Genomic DNA, 18,254 nt, shown 5'->3' with positions numbered 1-18,254 from the left:
CAGAGCGAGACAGACAACCCAGAATGTCCCATCCTTGATATCAGAGCGAGACAGACTACCCAGAATGTCCAATCCTCCATATCAGAGACCAAGACAGACTACCTAGAATATCCAATCCTCCATATCAGAGAGAGACAGACTACCCAGAATGTCTCATCCTTCCTATCAGAGAGAGAGACAGACTACCCAGAATGTCTCGTCCTTCCTATCAGAGACAGACTACCCAGAATGTCCCGTCCTTCATATCAGAGAGAGACAGACTACCCAGAATGTCTCGTCCTTCCTATCAGAGACAGACTACCCAGAATGTCCCGTTCTTCAAATCAGAGAGAGACAGACTACCCAGAATGTCCCATCCTTCATATCAGAGAGAGAGAGACTACCCAAAATGTCCCGTCCTTCCTATCGGAGAGAGACAGACTCCCCAGAATTTCCCGTCCTTTATATCAGAGACCGAGACAGACTACCTAGAATATCCAATCCTCCATATCAGAGAGAGACAGACTACCCTGAATGTCTCATCCTTCCTATCAGAGAGAGACAGACTACCCAGAATGTCTCGTCCTTCCTATCAGAGTCAGACTACCCAGAATGTCCTGTCCTTCATATCAGAGACAGACTCACCAGAATCTCCCGTTCTTCATATCAGAGAGAGTCAGACTATCCAGAATGTCCCGTCCTTTATATCAGAGACCGAGACAGACTACCCAGAATGTCCCGTCTTTCATATCAGAGAGAGACAGACTACCCAGAATGTCCCATCCTTCATATCAGAGAGAAACAGAGACAGACTACCCAGAATGTCCCCTCCTTCATATCAGAGACGGAGACAGACTACCCAGAATGTCCCGTCCTTCATATCAGAGAGAGACAGACTACCCAGAATATCCCGTCCTTCATATCAGAGAGAGAGAGCGACAGACTACCGAGAATGTCCCGTCCTTTCTATCAGAGAGAGAGACAGACTACCCAGAATGTCCCGTCCTTCATATCAGAGAGAGACAGACTACCCAGAATATCCCGTCCTTCATATCAGAGAGAGAGAGCGACAGACTACCCAGAATGTCCCGTCCTTTCTATCAGAGAGAGAGACAGACTACCCAGAATGTCCCGTCCTTCATATCAGAGAGAGACAGACTACCCAGAATTTCCCGTCCTTCATATCAGAGAGTGACAGACTACCCAGAATGTCCTTTCCTTCATAACAGAGAGTGACAGACTACCCAGAATGTCCCGTCCTTCATATCAAAGAGAGACAGACTACCCTTAATGTCCTTCCCTTCATATCAAAGAGATACAGACTACCCAGAATGTCCCGTCCTTCATATCAGAGAGAGACGGACTACCCAGAATGTCCCATCTTTCCTATCAGAGAGAGAGACAACTTACCCAGAATGTCCCATCCTTCAAATCAGAGAGAGACAGACCACCCAGAATGTTCCGTCCTTTATATCAGAGACCGACTACCCAGAATGTCCCGTCCTTCATATCAGAGAGAGAGACAGACAACCCAGAATGTCCCGTCCTTCATATCAGAAAGAGACAGACTACCAAGAATGTCCCGTTATTCATATCATAGACCGAGACAGACTACCCAGAATGTCTCATCTTTCGTATGAGAGAGAGAGACAGACAGACTACCCAGAATGTCCCATCCTTGATATCAAAGAGAGACAGACTACCCAGAATGTCCCGTCCTTCATATCAGAGAGAGACAGACTACCCAGAATGTCCCGTCCTTCATATCAGAGATGGAGACAGACTACCCAGAATGTCCCATCCTTCATATCAGAGAGAGACAGACTACCCAGAATGTCCCGTCCTTCATATCAGAGAGAGACAGACTACCCAGAATGTCCCGTCCTTCATATCAGAGAGAGACAGACTACCCAGAATGTCCTGTCTGTTGGATTTTAGACACATATAATACTTCTTTAGTGTCTTGAGGCGATTATGAATGAAAGAGCCGTTGAAATAAAAAATGAAGTGTGATTTTATTCTATCACACAATGGTGTAAGATAACAATGTAAAGCGTATCATGAACAGTTCCATGGAGATACAACTACTGTAGAAATAACAATGTAAGTGTATCATGAACAGTTCCATGGAGATACAACTACTGTAGAAATAACAATGTAAGTGTATCATGAACAGTTCCATGTAGATAAAACTACTGTAGAGATAACAATGTAAAGCGTATCATGAACAGTTCCATGTAGATAAAACTACTGTAGAAATAACAATGTAAAGCGTATCATGAACAGTTCCATGGAGATACAACTACTGTAGAGATAACAATGTAAAGCGTATCATGAACAGTTCCATGGAGATACAACTACTGTAGAAATAACAATGTAAAGCGTATCATGAACAGTTCCATGGAGATACAACTACTGTAGAAATAACAATGTAAGCGTATCATGAACAGTTCCATGGAGATACAACTACTGTAGAAATAACAATGTAAAGTGTATCATGAACAGTTCCATGGAGATAAAACTACTGTAGAAATATCAAGCAAAAGTTTAAAGATAAGTCACCATTATCTGTCATAGAAGTCCGGCCATGTGCTGTTCTGTCCTTCATGTTCTTGTCCTTCGAGACTTTGTGAAGATGCCGGAAATAGATGGAAGTGACGAACTTTGTCTTGCAGCACGCACCTGTTGTTTTCTCAGAACATCCTAGACATGTATGTGTGTCAGAGTGTCAGTGTTAGCGTGTGTGAGCTCTCGTCCTCTGTCCCTTATGGACGTTTTATGCAGAATGAGTGTCATAACGAGAGATTCTTAATACCTTGTATGGCATAGAAGGGGGGACGACGACACTCACATAATGTTTTTGATGGACAGGAACATATGTATGCTGATGTACATAATATTGTAAGCTAATGATGTAATCTCAGCTATTTATATTTAAAGAATAATATAGCTTAAGAACATATCTTTTCAACATATCAATGTATAATCACTAATCTATATATGTATCAATATTAGAAACGTAAACCAAATACACACAGATACTATTAAAATACATTATGTAATAGTAAGTCTATAATGAGTCCTCCTAATGCCTTTGATATTTTACTAGAGACTTCTAACCAGCTATGCCTAAATATAGTCTTCAGCTGGTATAGCTGTCTCAGCGAACTCATTCATATTTACTGTCTCAGCTTAACTTATATATCTTTTGGTCTCAGGTATAGCTATATCTCATCTATTTTACTGAAGAATTAAATATCATTGGTTTAAGGTGACAATTCACACATATTAATATTAATTATGATTAATCATAAAAACCAAATATTTTGCAAGCTTGCCATCAATATAAGTGCCGAATCACAATTTTGATTTCTAACAAATCCCCCTTATTATGATTAGTCCATAATTAATTTTTAACCAATGCACACTTCATTCATGGCCCATACACACAGCCTTGTACCAAATCATTGTACATATTCTTCATAACTGGACCAACCAAAAATAACTTTCCTTCAAAACTCTTTACCTTTATCTTCAGTTTCTGTTAATAATTCTTAATCATAATGTTAATTGATATATGATTATAATAGTAATAATAATAATTAAATGATGTAATAATAATTAATGTAGTATATTTCCATATTTGTATAATATTTTAACTTTCCGGAAATATACTTTCCATAAAATATGTCATAAGTTTATATTGCTCCTATAAGAGTAATATGTTTCTTAACCTTTTAACAAAAGATATTCTATTAACTGGAATAACTCTATGAAGTTTTAACCAAAAAACATTCAGTATATGAATATGTAAAAATAAAAAATAATAATAATATTAATATTATGCTAATATGGATGTAAGTATCAGAATAAAAGGATTATTAAAATGTTTCATCATAGGTCAGCAATATTTCATCATAGGTCATGACCGCAAAACCCTGTTTTACTAAACAAAGAAAGGTTTTGTATCACCCCAGAGATGACAAAGGACTATGCCTTTGTTCTCATCCCTATAATATTAGAAATATGCGTAACTGTTTTCTGTGCTGATGTCATTATTCTGGTGTTAGAGTGTTTTTCAGTAATACATGTGTTGCTGTGAATGTGAGGTAGAGACTTGTCTGATACAGCTGTACCTATCACAATGTGTTTGGCTAACAGTGCTCTTATCCACTGAGGATACCTTTCACCACATTCTCTGAATGTATCTTCCTCAAGAATTCTTCTTAGTGAACTGTCAGGAGACTGTAGTATGATACTATGTGACTTTACTGTGCTTTCTGATGCTTTGATTGCATAAAAGAAACTTAGCAGTTGCAGTACCTCAGGTGTAAAAGTTTTTTCCAATGGTGATAAATTTCTGGAAAAATAACTAATTAGTCTCTCATTACCTTCTTTTAATTGAGAAAAAGTTACTGAAATTGCATTATCAGATACATGAGTTTTCACAACAAAAGGAGCTTTGGAACAAACCTTAATAGTACCTAATGCTGGCGCATTCTGCAAATCTTTTTTCAACACTTTTAAAGCATTATTCTCATTTGGACCCCATTGGTCAACTAAGTTATTTTTACTCTTCAAAAGATGATATAATGGCTTAACTTTCTCTGCGAAACCATGTATAAACTCTTTACAATGATTTATGTTTTTCAAAAATTGTTGCAATGCTTTATGAGTTTATGAGGAACTGGAAAGGCAGTGATAACTCTGACTGTTTCCTGCAATAATTGTCTCTTTCCTTGACTAATCTGCATGTGAAAGTATTTCACCTGACTTTTCATCAACTGAACTCTTTCCGGGTTTAATTTTAGGCCTGCATCCTGTAACAACATAAATAACTCAGAAAAAAGAGTAATATGTTCGTTAACATTCTGCGTACTTAGCATAATTGTATTTACATGCTGAAAAATGCATTCTGGCCTTGAAAATTATGATATACCGGCCTCCTGGATCCATACCCCGCTTCCTGGATGACTTCTCCTCCTGGCTACCCTTCTTCCTCTCCTCTGAGCTACCCACCATCATCCTTGGGGATTTCAACATCCCTGTCAACCTCGACAACCCAGACACAGCCCGTCTCCTCCACTTAACCTCCTCCTTTGCACTTGCACAGTGCATACAATCCACCACCCACTCCGACGGTAATATCCTTGATCTTGTCTTCTCCAACCGCTGCGCTCCCCACAACCTCACAAACACCCCCTTCCCTCTCTCTGACCACAACCTGATTACCTTCTCTATCTCCTCGTCCTCCAACGCCTACCCCTCCAAATGTCACACTACTACCAGCCGTAACCTCCGCAACCTTATCCCTGCCCCCCTCCACTCTGCAGCTGATCAACTCCATGACAGCATCCTCCCCCTGTCCTGCCCCGACTTGGCTATGACCGCCTACAACAATGCGCTCTCAACAGCCCTTGACTCACTAGCGCCTTTAACCACACACAACATCAGACCCCGACCGCTCCAGCCCTGGCAGACTGATCACACCAAAACCCTCAAACGACACAGTCGTGCCCTGGAGCAACTACGGCGCAAAACCAAATCCCAACAAGCCTTCACCCGCTACAAATATGCCTTCCACACCTCCTCCCTCCATGCTGCCAAAAAAGCCTACTTCCTGACCCTAATCAAGGCCCTCTCCTCCAATCCTCACCGACTCTTCTCCACCTTCAACTCTCTACTCTCACCACCCCCACCTCCACCCAGCACCTCACTCACTGCCCTTGAGATTGCCAATCACTTCAAAAACAAGATTGACACAATTCGCAAGGACATCGCCGCAACTCACACGCCCTCTCAACCCGTCCCCTCTCACACAGCTACCCCCTCATCCCCCCTCCCCCTCGACATAAACCGCAGGGACTTCGTCGCTGCTCAAACTCCCTCCAACCCCCTTCCCCCTCACTCAGCTACCCCCTCATCACCCCTCTCCCACGGTCCCACCACTGCTCTGACCTCCTCTTCCACCCCACCCTACATTCCTCATACTGAAGCTCCCCCAACACTCCGCACCTTTAACCTTACTACCATCGAGGAAGTCTCCAAGATCCTCTCTGATGCCCGCCTCACCACCTGCCCCCTCAACCCTATCCCCTCACAACTCCTACGACCTCCCTCCATCCTACGCTCCTCCGGCACTTTCCCCTCCCCTCTGAAACATGCACACATCACCCCCATACTTAAAAAGCCCTCCCTGGACCCCAATGACCTGAACAACCTCAGACCCATCTACCTGCTCCCATTTACATCTAAACTCCTCGAGCGCCTAGTCTACACCCGCCTATGCTCTCACCTCAACGACAACAACCTCCTCGATCCCCTACAGTCCGGCTTCTGTCCCCTACACTCCACCGAAACTGCCTTACTCAAACTCTCCAATGACCTGCTAACCACCAAAGCTAATGGCCACTATTCAGTGCTCCTACTCCTTGACCTCTCTGCGGCCTTTGACACAGTCGACCACCCCCTCCTCCTCAAAAAACTACACTCCCTCGGCCTCAGAGATTCTGCTCTCTCCTGGCTCTCATCCTACCTGTCACAACGCTCTTTCAGCGTTACCTATAATGCTACCACCTCCCCCTCACTCCCCCTCTCTGTTGGGGTCCCTCAAGGCTCTGTCCTCGGGCCCCTTCTCGTCTCCATCTACACCTCCTCCCTTGGCCAACTCATACACTCACGGCTTCAACTACCACCTCTATGCCGACGACACGCAAATTTATCTCTCAACCCCCCACCTCACCCCCTCGGTCTCCGCCCGAATCACACACCTGCTGAGCGACATATCAGACTGGATGTCGCTCCACTTCCTTAAACTGAACCTCTCCAAAACCGAGCTCCTAGTCTTCCCCCCAGCCCACACACCATCCCCCATTGACTTCTCTATCACATCGAATAACGCTACCATCAAACCTGCCCCGCAGGCCAGAGTACTTGGTGTCATTCTGGACTCCAACCTATCCTTCCAGCCCCAAGTCCAATCTTTAACAAACTCGTGCAGACTCCACCTCCGCAACATGCAGACTCCACCTCCACAACATGCAGACTCCACCTCCGCAACATCACCAAAATCCGCACGTTCCTAACCCCAGAAACCACTAAACAGCTCATCCACTCCCTCATCATATCACAACTTGACTACTGCAACTCCCTCCTCACTGGCCTGCCTCGCCGCTGGCTATCCCCGCTTCAGTCCATCCTGAATACGGCTGCCAGACTCAGTCACCTTTCCAACCGCTCTGTCTCCGCCACCCCCCTCTGCCAATCCCTCCACTGGCCTCCACCCCCTTCTGCCTCTCCCTCCTCTGGCTTCTGATTGCGCAACGGATCAAATTCAAAATCCTAACGCTGACGTACAAAGATGTCCACCATACTGCCCCGAACTACATCACTGACCTAATATCCAAGTACCGCCCAGCACGCACACTCCGCTCCTCACAAGACCTCCTTCTCTCTAGTTCCCTGGTCTCCTCCTCCCATGCCCACCTCCAGGACTTCTCCAGGGTGTCACCCATCCTCTGGAACTCCCTGCCCCAACCCATCAGATTATCACCTACTCTCCTCTCCTTTAGGCACACCCTGAAAACCCATCTCTTCAGGAAAGCCTACCCCACCCCCTGCTAACTTGCCGAACTCCTCCACTCTTCCTACCACTCCATCCCCCACAGCTATCTCCTCCTGTGCCACCATCCCCTCCCTCCTAGATTGTAAACTCGAAAGAGCAGGGCCCTCAATCCCCTCATGTTTTGCATTGTATTGGTATTGTTCTGTCACATGTTCTGTCCCCCTTTGTAATGTACAGCGCTGAGCGAACTATTGGTGCTTTATAAATGCTGTATAATAATAATAATAATAATAATAAATAATAATATTTTTGCTATGGATTCATGGACTACACCATCACTGATGTCTAAACCAGCTACTAATCGAGTGAATGCATAGGTCTCTTTCTGAAACTTAAAAGCTAGTTTGTATTGACAACTTTTAGCTAAGGGGATCGAAAAATGACTGTTATCGATTTCCAAAACAGAAAACACTTTGGATTCGGCCTTTAAATGCAACTTGATATTAGAATGATCAGGAACAACTGCTTTGTTATTTGTGATATGTTTATTCAGTGTCCTGAAATCAACTGACAAGGAATATGAATTGTCAGCATTTTTGATAGGCCAAATACAGTTATTTACCACTGATTGTGTTTTCTTTAAAATCCCAAGTTGTACAAACTCTTGAATAATGGCAGAAAGTGGTCCTATTGATTCTTGTGGTAACTCATACTGATTAAGGGGTATAGGATCTTTTCCCTCAATATTCAATTCTGTATCTTTCAATGTTCCTATGTCATTTGTAAATTTTGACCACAAACTTGGAAAACGTTGTACCAATTCTTGTAAAGCACAATTACCATCAATATCAGGCCGTTTTTGTGCTGTAGACATTTTAGAGTTGAAACCAACATCACTGTATATAGAAGCATCCATTAACATTGATTTGGGCCTAGATGGATTCCTCCAAATAACTTTGGTCATAATATCAATAATCCACTTTTGCTTATTGATAAAATCAATGCCAAGAATATTCTCGGTGGCATTACTATACCAAATATCAATGTTAGTTTTCACTAGCCCAGGTACATGTTACATTAGGCACCTGTCTAGCAGTGGAATGACCTGTATTATTAAAACCTTTTATTTTACACATGGGTGAATTTGGTTTCACAGGTACGTTTTCTCTGGTAAGACTAATCTCAGATCCGCTGTCAATCAGAAATGTAATCTTTTTACCATTTAGTAAACCTTGTATAAATGGTCTTCCATTGTCATCCAATACAATTGGAGCGACAAATTCTAACGATATTGGGGATGATTGTGGACGTGATTCTATTTTTGGAACTGGTAATAAACCATTTGTGTCTGTGACAACCCTTCTCACCATGTTGTCAGAATAGTTGTTGCCAGGGCTGAACTAACAACTCATGGGGCCCCCAGGCAAAAGGGGATCATGGGGCCCCTGTGTCCTTGCCCAAACTCAAAAAAGTCTATGAAAAAGGTACCAGGGGCATCTCATGGGGCCCCCTACCGACCCCGAGCAGTGCCTGAGTTTCCAAATGGTCAGTCCGCCCCCTGGTTGTTGCTAGTCAAATTATGAATTTGTTTAACTGTTGAGGCATAAGGCAATTCAGTTAAACTTTTATCATTACACAACACAGCAGGTTGTACAAAAGCTGCTTTTTCACTTTTTATTTACATTTTCTTTATTTGTGAGTCGATTTTAAACTTCCAACAATGCCGTCTGATATGACCTTGTTTATGACAGCGAAAGCATGTGGTATACGTTTTATGACTCACTTGCTTGCATCTGTCGTTGTCATTCTTACTGGGACTTGTGGTTCCTGGCATAACTGCTGTCTGACTGTTGTTGTCACTTTGAATCACAGCTATCTCATAAGTGATATTGCTATTTTTCAATTTTCTCCGCATTTTGTCAATGAAGCTTACTATGTCATTCAAATTTTGTTTTTCCTCTGCTATGACAACTGTCACTGGATCAAGATACTTGAATTTCTTTACAAAAGCTTTGATCATAGCTGAGTCTTCCTCATTTTCTACTCCAAATATAATTTTATATGCTTTGGAAAACTTATTTTTAAACTCAAAAGGGTCTTCGTCAGCAGTAGTCTGAAGTAAGTCTAGCATTTCTACAGAAGGTACGTCTTCACCTGTTGAACATAACAGCAATTGTCGCAGTCTGTCTGTCGCGTCACTATGTTTTTTCTGATCTTTATCGTTAATAACAGAATTTTTAATTCGAGACATAAATTTAATTGGCAGCCACAACGGAAATAAACAATTTATGTCATGATTTGAAATCTGATGGCATTTGACATGCATTTCATATATTTCCATGTTGCTGTAGATATCTTTATCTGGATCATAAGCAGGGAAGTCTTTTAAAACTTTCATTAATTGATTATGTATTTGCAACTTAAGTTTTGCAGTTTTACATAACAATTCTTTATGTTTAATTTGTGTTTCGTCATCAGAGTCAATATCCGAACTTTCAGAGATATCGGACAGCCGTGGCTCTGATCTTGGATCACTCTGTTTGTCATCTGTGTTTATCATGGCAACCTGTTTACTGTCATTCTGCAGTCTTAACAAAAGATTTGTCTTTGAGTCAATTTGTTCCTCAAGATTCTCTATGTAATTACAAAAAATGTCACAGTTTGGGCAACTAAGAGCATCTTGAGACACATTTTCATGCTTTTCTGTATTCTGTACAGTGCTACATTCTGACTGTTTTAATATACAAACTTTTTTAACAGATAAATCATTCAAAATCATTTTGTTGAATATTCTTACTAAATTTAAGATGTTAGATATCTTTTTACGCTGTCTGTGCACAGTAAATCTAGATTTATCTATCTGAATATTGGCCTGTAAACATTCATTATACATATAGTGCCATAGCTGACCGTCTTCAGGATATAAAGAAACATCTTTAACCATTAGCCGCCCGGCCAATGGCAGTTTGGCGGCTTCAGATGTGCCTCTTTATTCCGGGTGCACGCCATTTGGCGTGCTCCCGCACATGTGCCGTTTGCGGTAATGCAGAGCGGCGCAGCAGCGCGATCTGTCACGGGCCATGCACCTCGGACACGGCAGATGACAGATCCGAGTACCGGCTCCTGTTGCTGGTACCATGTGACCTGCTGTGACCAATCACAGCAGGTCACATGACAGTTGTATACAATGGATGGCTTCATTCATGATGCCATCCATTGTATACTAGTGCCTAGCTGTGAATGGTCACAGCTAAGCACAAAAAAAAAAAAAAAAAAAAAAAAAGCTGCATGAATCGATTTCATTCAGGTAAATGCTTGCTTATAGCGAAGTAATTCTTTGCTATAAACAAATTGAAAAAAAAAAATACTGATCACTTCCCCAAAGTAGTACAGTGTTGCTATGGTAACATTGTACTACTTTGGTCATAGTAAAATATCAAAAAAAAAAATCTTAAAAAAAAAAAAATGTAATAAAAAATTAAATAATAAAAAAATTAAAAAAAATTAAAAAAAAAATATATATTTTTTTTTTTCATACTGTCACCAGTCAGTGTCCCTGTTAACCGCCATGCCAGTTATATGATGACGCTGTACTGCACTGGTGACAGTATGTAAAAAAAAAAAAATAGTGAAAATAATTTTTTTAATTTTTTCATTTTCCGAAAAATTATGACAAAAAAATACAACTTCAAAAAACTCGCCATGCCTCTTATGAAGTACGTCGGACTGTCTACTCTGCAAAAAGGGGTCATTTGTGGGATATCTGTACCGTCCTGACATTTGGGGGATATCTGTACCGTCCTGACATTTGGGGGATATCTGTACCGTCCTGACATTTGGGGGATATCTGTACCGTCCTGACATTTGGGGGATATCTGTACCGTTCTGACATTTGGGGGGATATCTGTACTGTCCTGACATTTGGGGATATCTGTACCGTTCTGACATTTGGGGATATCTGTACCGTTCTGACATTTGGGGGATATCTGTACCGTCCTGACATTCGGGGGATATCTGTACCGTCCTGACATTTGGGGGATATCTGTACCGTCCTGACATTTGGGGGATATCTGTACCGTCCTGACATTTGAGGGATATCTGTACCGTCCTGACATTTGGGGGATATCTGTACCGTCCTGACATTCGGGGGATATCTGTACCGTTCTGACATTTGGGGGATATCTGTACTGTTCTGAAATTCTTGGACCTCAAGAAATGAGATTGGCTGTCAGTACTTCAGGATTGATCAATATTCAGATCTATACCATAGTTTGTGAACTCTATAACTTTCCTACAAACTAAAAAATACATCCTAATTTGGGTTATTTTCACCAAAGACATGTAGCAGAATACATCTCGGCCTAAATTTATGAAGAACAATTATTTGTAAACTTTTATAACAGAAACAAAGAAAAATTTTTTTCAAAAACCCCAGCGGTGATTAAATACCACCAAAAGAAAGCTCTAGTTGTGTGAAGAAAATGATAAAATTTTAGTTTGGGTACAGTGTTGTATGACCGCGCAATTGTCATTCAAAGTGTGAGAGCGCTGAGACCTGAAAAATGGTCTGGGCAGGAAGGTGTAAAATTGCACGGAATTGAATTGGTTAAACTCTAGATTGCTTTCATTAACTAAATCATCAATAAATTCCATAATTGTTATTCACCGTAATCAGATGATTTTCTTGTTTGACCCGGCTCAGTCACTGGACCTCTCGTTCACGTCTGACGAAACACAAACGCCTTCACTTCTAGGTTCTTTTCACCGTGTTTTTCCCAGACTTGACAATCACAGAATTGTGCGTTCTCCCCCTTATCAAGGAATGGAAAACCAGAGAAAAACTGCAGCGGAGGCTGGCTCACCAAAATGTTGGATTTTAGACACATATAATACTTCTTTAGTGTCTTGAGGCGATTATGAATGAAAGAGCCATTGAAATAAAAAATGAAGTGTGATTTTATTCTATCACACAATGGTGTAAGATAACAATGTAAGCGTATCATGAACAGTTCCATGTAGATACAACTACTGTAGAGATAACAATGTAAAGCGTATCATGAACAGTTCCATGTAGATACAACTACTGTAGAAATAACAATGTAAAGCGTATCATGAACAGTTCCATGTAGATACAACTACTGTAGAAATAACAATGTAAAGCGTATCATGAACAGTTCCATGTAGATACAACTACTGTAGAAATAACAATGTAAAGTGTATCATGAACAGTTCCATGGAGATACAACTACTGTAGAAATAACAATGTAAAGTGTATCATGAACAGTTCCATGGAGATACAACTACTGTAGAAATATCAATGTAAGTGTATCATGAACAGTTCCATGGAGATACAACTACTGTAGAAATAACAATGTAAAGTGTATCATGAACAGTTCCATGGAGATACAACTACTGTAGAAATAACAATGTAAAGTGTATCATGAACAGTTCCATGGAGATACAACTACTGTAGAAATATCAATGTAAAGCGTATCATGAACAGTTCCATGGAGATACAACTACTGTAGAAATATCAATGTAAGTGTATCATGAACAGTTCCATGGAGATACAACTACTGTAGAAATAACAATGTAAGCGTATCATGAACAGTTCCATGGAGATACAACTACTGTAGAAATATCAATGTAAGTGTATCATGAACAGTTCCATGGAGATACAACTACTGTAGAAATAACAATGTAAAGTGTATCATGAACAGTTCCATGTAGATACAACTACTGTAGAAATAACAATGTAAAGTGTATCATGAACAGTTCCATGGAGATACAACTACTGTAGAAATAACAATGTAAGTGTATCATGAACAGTTCCATGGAGATACAACTACTGTAGAAATATCAATGTAAGTGTATCATGAACAGTTCCATGTAGATAAAACTATTGTAGAAATAACAATGTAAAGCGTATCATGAACAGTTCCATGGAGATACAACTACTGTAGAAATAACAATGTAAAGCGTATCATGAACAGTTCCATGGAGATAAAACTACTGTAGAAATAACAATGTAAGTGTATCATGAACAGTTCCATGGAGATACAACTACTGTAGAAATATCAAGCAGAAGTGTAAAGATAAGTCACCATTATCTGTCATGGCTGTCCTGGCCATGTGCAGTTCTCCATGTTCTTGTCCTTCTCATGTCTTTTGGGAAGAAGCCGGAAGTAGACGGAAGTGAGGATCTTGCAGCATGCACCTGTTGCAGCTTCTCAGACGTGGATGTGTGTATACAAGAGTGTCAGTGTTAGCGTTTCCAACTGTCCCTTATGGACCTTTTATAAAGGAACAGTGTCATAGCTAGCGATCTTAATACCTTCTATGGACATTATTACTGCTTGGCAAAGCCATTTCATACAAGGAAGGGGATGCTATATATGATGTGTGATGGACAGGTACAGATGTGATGTACATAATACTATAAGCTGATGATGTCACCTCAGCTATTCATATATAAATGATAATATAACCTAAGAACATATCTTTACAACATATCAATGTATAATCACTAATCTATATATGTATCAATGTTAGAGACGTATACTAAATACACACAGATACTATTAAATACATAATGTAATAACAAGTCACTTCTAATACCTCTGACATTTTACTACCAGAGACATCTAACCAGCTACACCGAAATATAGAATACTCAGCCTTCAGCTGGATAGCTGGTCAGCTAACTCCTGTCTTATGTTACTGTCTCAGCTTAACTTATTCATATTTTTCAGTCTCAGTTATATCTGAAGAATACTAATACTACCATTTGTCAGAAGACCATTCACACATATTAATATTAATTATGACTAATCATAAAAAACAAATATTTTGCAAGCTTGCCATCAATATAAGTGCCGAATCATAAATGTGATTTCTTACAGAGAACCCCACTAATAACACTGAACCTTGGGGTACCCCACTAATAACACTGAACCTTGGGGTACCCCACTAATAACACTGAACCTTGGGGTACCCCACTAATAACACTGAACCCTGGGGTACCCCACTAATAACCCTGAACCTTGGGGTACCCCACTAATAACCCTGAACCTTGGGGTACCCCACTAATAACACCGAACCTTGGGGTCCCCCACTGACACCCCCAGACCATTCAGAGTATGAATCATTAACCACTACTCTCTGAATATGATATTTTAGCCAGTTTTCTATCCATTTACATTCTGATTTTTCCATCCCATAGACTTACACATTAGCCGTGTGTGGGGAACTGTGTCCAAGTATACCACGTCCACCGCCACCCCTCTGTCCAAGTATACCACGTCCACCACCACCCCTCTGTCCAAGTATACCACGTCCACTGCCACCCCTCTGTCCGAGTATACCACATCCACCGCCACCCCTCTGTCCAAGTATACCACGTCCACCGCCCCCCCTCTGTCCAAGTATACCACATCCACCGCCACCCCTCTGTCCAAGTATACCACATCCACCGCCACCCCTCTGTCCAAGTATACCACGTCCACCGCCACCCCTCTGTCCAAGTATACCACGTCCACCGCCACCCCTCTGTTCAAGTATACCACATCCACCGCCACCCCTCTGTCCAAGTATACCACGTCCACAGGCACCCTTCTGTCCAAGTATACCACCTCCACAGCCACCCTTATGTCCAAGTATACCACGTCCACCACACCCCTCTGTCAAAGTATAATACATCCACCTCTCTGTCCAAGTATACCACAACCACAGCCACCCCTCTGTCCAAGTATACCACATCCACCTCTCTGTCTAATTATACCACAACTACAGCCACCCCTCTGTCCAAGTATACCACGTCCACTGCCACCCCTCTGTCCAAGTATACCACGTCCACTCCTCTGTCCAAGTATACCACATCCACCGCCACCCCTCTGTCCAAGTATACCACGTCCACCTCTCGGTCTAATTATACCACGACTACAGCCACCCTTCTGTCCAAGTATACCACGTTCACCGTCACTCCTCTGTCCAAGTATACCACAACCACCACCACTTCTCTCCTCTAAGGCCCAGTGGGTGTATGCCAGCCGGTCCACGGCCTTTATTCACCTTTATTCTATTCTATAATATTTCTGGATCATATCAATTGTGAGACAATGTGGATCATCTGGGGGGTGTCAGTACCACCCCCCATTATAGACAAGAGCCCCCCATGCTCCTTTGCATACACAGAGCTGAAGAAAGAAGGACAATGTATGAAATCCTCTTTGTCCCCAGTCACCCCCTCTAGATGGTTCTGTAAAGGGCCTACATGCTGGGACCGGACCTTTCTACTATTCATAGATTGGAGGAATGTTTTGGGGTCGTCCTGATATCTTTCTGTCGTTTGTTTTCAGTTTTTGTGCCTTTATTTCCTTTTTGCATCTTCTGTTCTATTCTTTGTAATGTGTAAACGATGATCGCGTTCCTTCATTGTTATATTTAATAAAAGCTCTTTTCTTATTATCTATCGCTTTTGTAACTTTAGCCGTAAGACACATAGGTTGGATTTGTAGCCTTTTATACTTGTTGCCCATGGGAATATATTTTGCAGTGTGGTCACATACAGTCTTTTTGAAGAACTCCCATTTCTGTGTTGTGTTCATCGATGCCAATATTCCCTCCCAGTCTAAGTCTTGGAGAGCAGCTCTCAGCCTTAGAAAATTAGCTCTCTTAAAGTTGTTTTTATTTTTCCCTTATGTGCTAGCTACAGCTAACAATAAATGAAATCATGTTATGGTCACTGCTGCCCTTGCAGCACTTTCCATCTGTGGGAGGAGCTGAGTCTCCACCTCCTCATTAACACTGGGAGGCCTATAACAAACTCCAATGATGACCTTTGTAGTACCGCCCCCCATGTGCAGTTCCACCCATAATACTTCAGCCTCATCACACTCTCCATCAACTAGGTCCTCTTTCACACTCGCTCTGAGATCACTTCTCACATAGAGACAGACACCACCACCTTTCCTATTTCCCCCGTCTCTCCGAAAGAGAACCTAGCCAGGAATATGAATGGCCCAGTCATGTGAGGAATGAAGCCAAGATTCAGCAATACCAATTCAATCCTAGTTCTCTTCATGCACCAAACCTTCCAACTCACCTATTGTGCTGGGCACACTTCTGGCATTGGGGAACAAACACTTTCATTCACTGACAGCTTGTCCATTCACTGACACCTTGTCCATTCACTGACACCTTGTCCATTCACTGACACATTGTTCACACGGATTTTGTGTATTTTTCATTTGTATACAAATGGTACCAATTCCACTGGTTGTTTGTAACATGGGAACCTTCTTATCATCTGCCATAGCCCTCCCCCCATCTTTCCCCATTCCACCCCCCAAAAAGTACTGACCTCTGTCTGATCTGTCTACCCCGTTATAATACCTGATGTACACAAAGACAGGACTTCAGTGAGGAACATTTCCCTCACTCAGGACAGGAAAATAGCTTCTCCCCGTGTGAGATCTCTGATGTCTGAAAAGACTGGACGAATATGAAAAACATTTTCCACACTCAGGACAGGAATATGGCTTCTCCCCCGTGTGAGATCTTTGATGTCTGTAAAAATGGGACTTAAATGAAAAACGTTTCCCGCACTCAGGACAGAAATATGGCTTCTCCCCCGTGTGAGATTTCTGATGTTTGTTAAAACTGGACTTCACTGAAAAACATTTCCCGCACTCAGGACAGGAATACGGCTTCAATCCCGTGTGAGTTCTCTGATGTTCGTAAAGATGGGACTTTTCTGAAAAACATTTTCCACACTCAGGACAAGAATACGGCTTCTCCCCTGTGTGATATCTCTGATGTGTGTAAAGATGGGACTTCACTGAAAAACATTTCCAGCACTCAGAACAGGAATACGGCTTCTCACCTGTGTGAGACCTTTCATGTATGACAAGACTTGATTTTTGTGAAAAACATTTCCCGCACTCAGGACAGGAATACGGCTTCTCCCCCGTGTGAGATCTTTTATGCACATTAAGATAGGATTTAGAACGGAAACCCTTCCCGCACTCAGTACAGGAAAAGCTCTTCCCTGTTGGAAGGCCGGCCCGGTCCCGCACAGTTTGAGGTGCCTCAGGATACGAGGAATCCGATGGTCCATCTACACTGGGTGGTGCCGGATGGACATTGGAGGGAGCCGGGTTTTCTCCTGGACTAGACTGTGTGATGTCCTCATCTTCTACTTTCCAGTCTGGAGACAAAGTGAGACAATCCTCGGAGGTTTTCCTCATCTCCCGGCCATGGACTAAAATACAAAGACAAAGAGGATTACTAGACAGGAGCTGATTGGTTCCCCCAAACCAGGACTCCGCCCACATCAGGCAGCTTGGTCTCTGAGGAGCTTACAATTCCACCCTCAAGGGAACTAGGAAATGGCTCCTCTGATCTCCTACCAGGTCATTTCTTTATTCATGGACCTCAGTCAGAGAGTGAGGAAACAACCAGAACTGTCTTTTATAGGAGGGACAGTGATGAGGGGATTATAGGACGAGGGTCCCCACCCCCTCTATCACTCATCGCCATCTTCCCAACACAAGAAGTACTGCACTTCCTTATTTAGTCCATGATTTAGTCATGAAGAACAGCGGGGCTGAGCCCCACCAGAGGTCAGAGAGTGAAGATGGGGGAAGAACAACCAAGATGGAGACTGGACTGATCCTGAAGTCAGGAGTATGTAATGTACAATATAAATTAT

General features: G+C 42.0%; 1 protein-coding gene across 1 annotated transcript in view; it reads right to left on the bottom strand.

The window, feature by feature from the left end:
* The window catches only part of LOC149461936 (uncharacterized), a 40,043-nt gene extending 22,243 nt beyond the window's left edge, over window positions 1-17,800 (bottom strand). Inside the window, exons 1-2 of the mRNA XM_089677687.1 lie at window positions 17,215-17,800; window positions 5,330-5,335 (exon numbers count right to left, since the gene is read on the bottom strand). Of these exons, the coding sequence (XP_089533813.1) occupies window positions 5,330-5,335; window positions 17,215-17,790 (582 nt within the window). The 5' untranslated portion in view covers window positions 17,791-17,800. The remainder of the gene's footprint in view (window positions 1-5,329; window positions 5,336-17,214) is intronic.
* Between the last annotated feature and the right edge of the window lie 454 nt (window positions 17,801-18,254).

This window comes from Staurois parvus, unplaced genomic scaffold, assembly GCF_062004578.1.
Source record: "Staurois parvus isolate SC_StPar_1 unplaced genomic scaffold, SC_StPar_1.0 ptg000191l, whole genome shotgun sequence".
NCBI classification, from domain to species: Eukaryota; Metazoa; Chordata; class Amphibia; order Anura; family Ranidae; genus Staurois; species Staurois parvus.
Note: the sequence above shows the minus strand (reverse complement) of the source record. Positions and strands in the feature narration are given on the sequence as shown.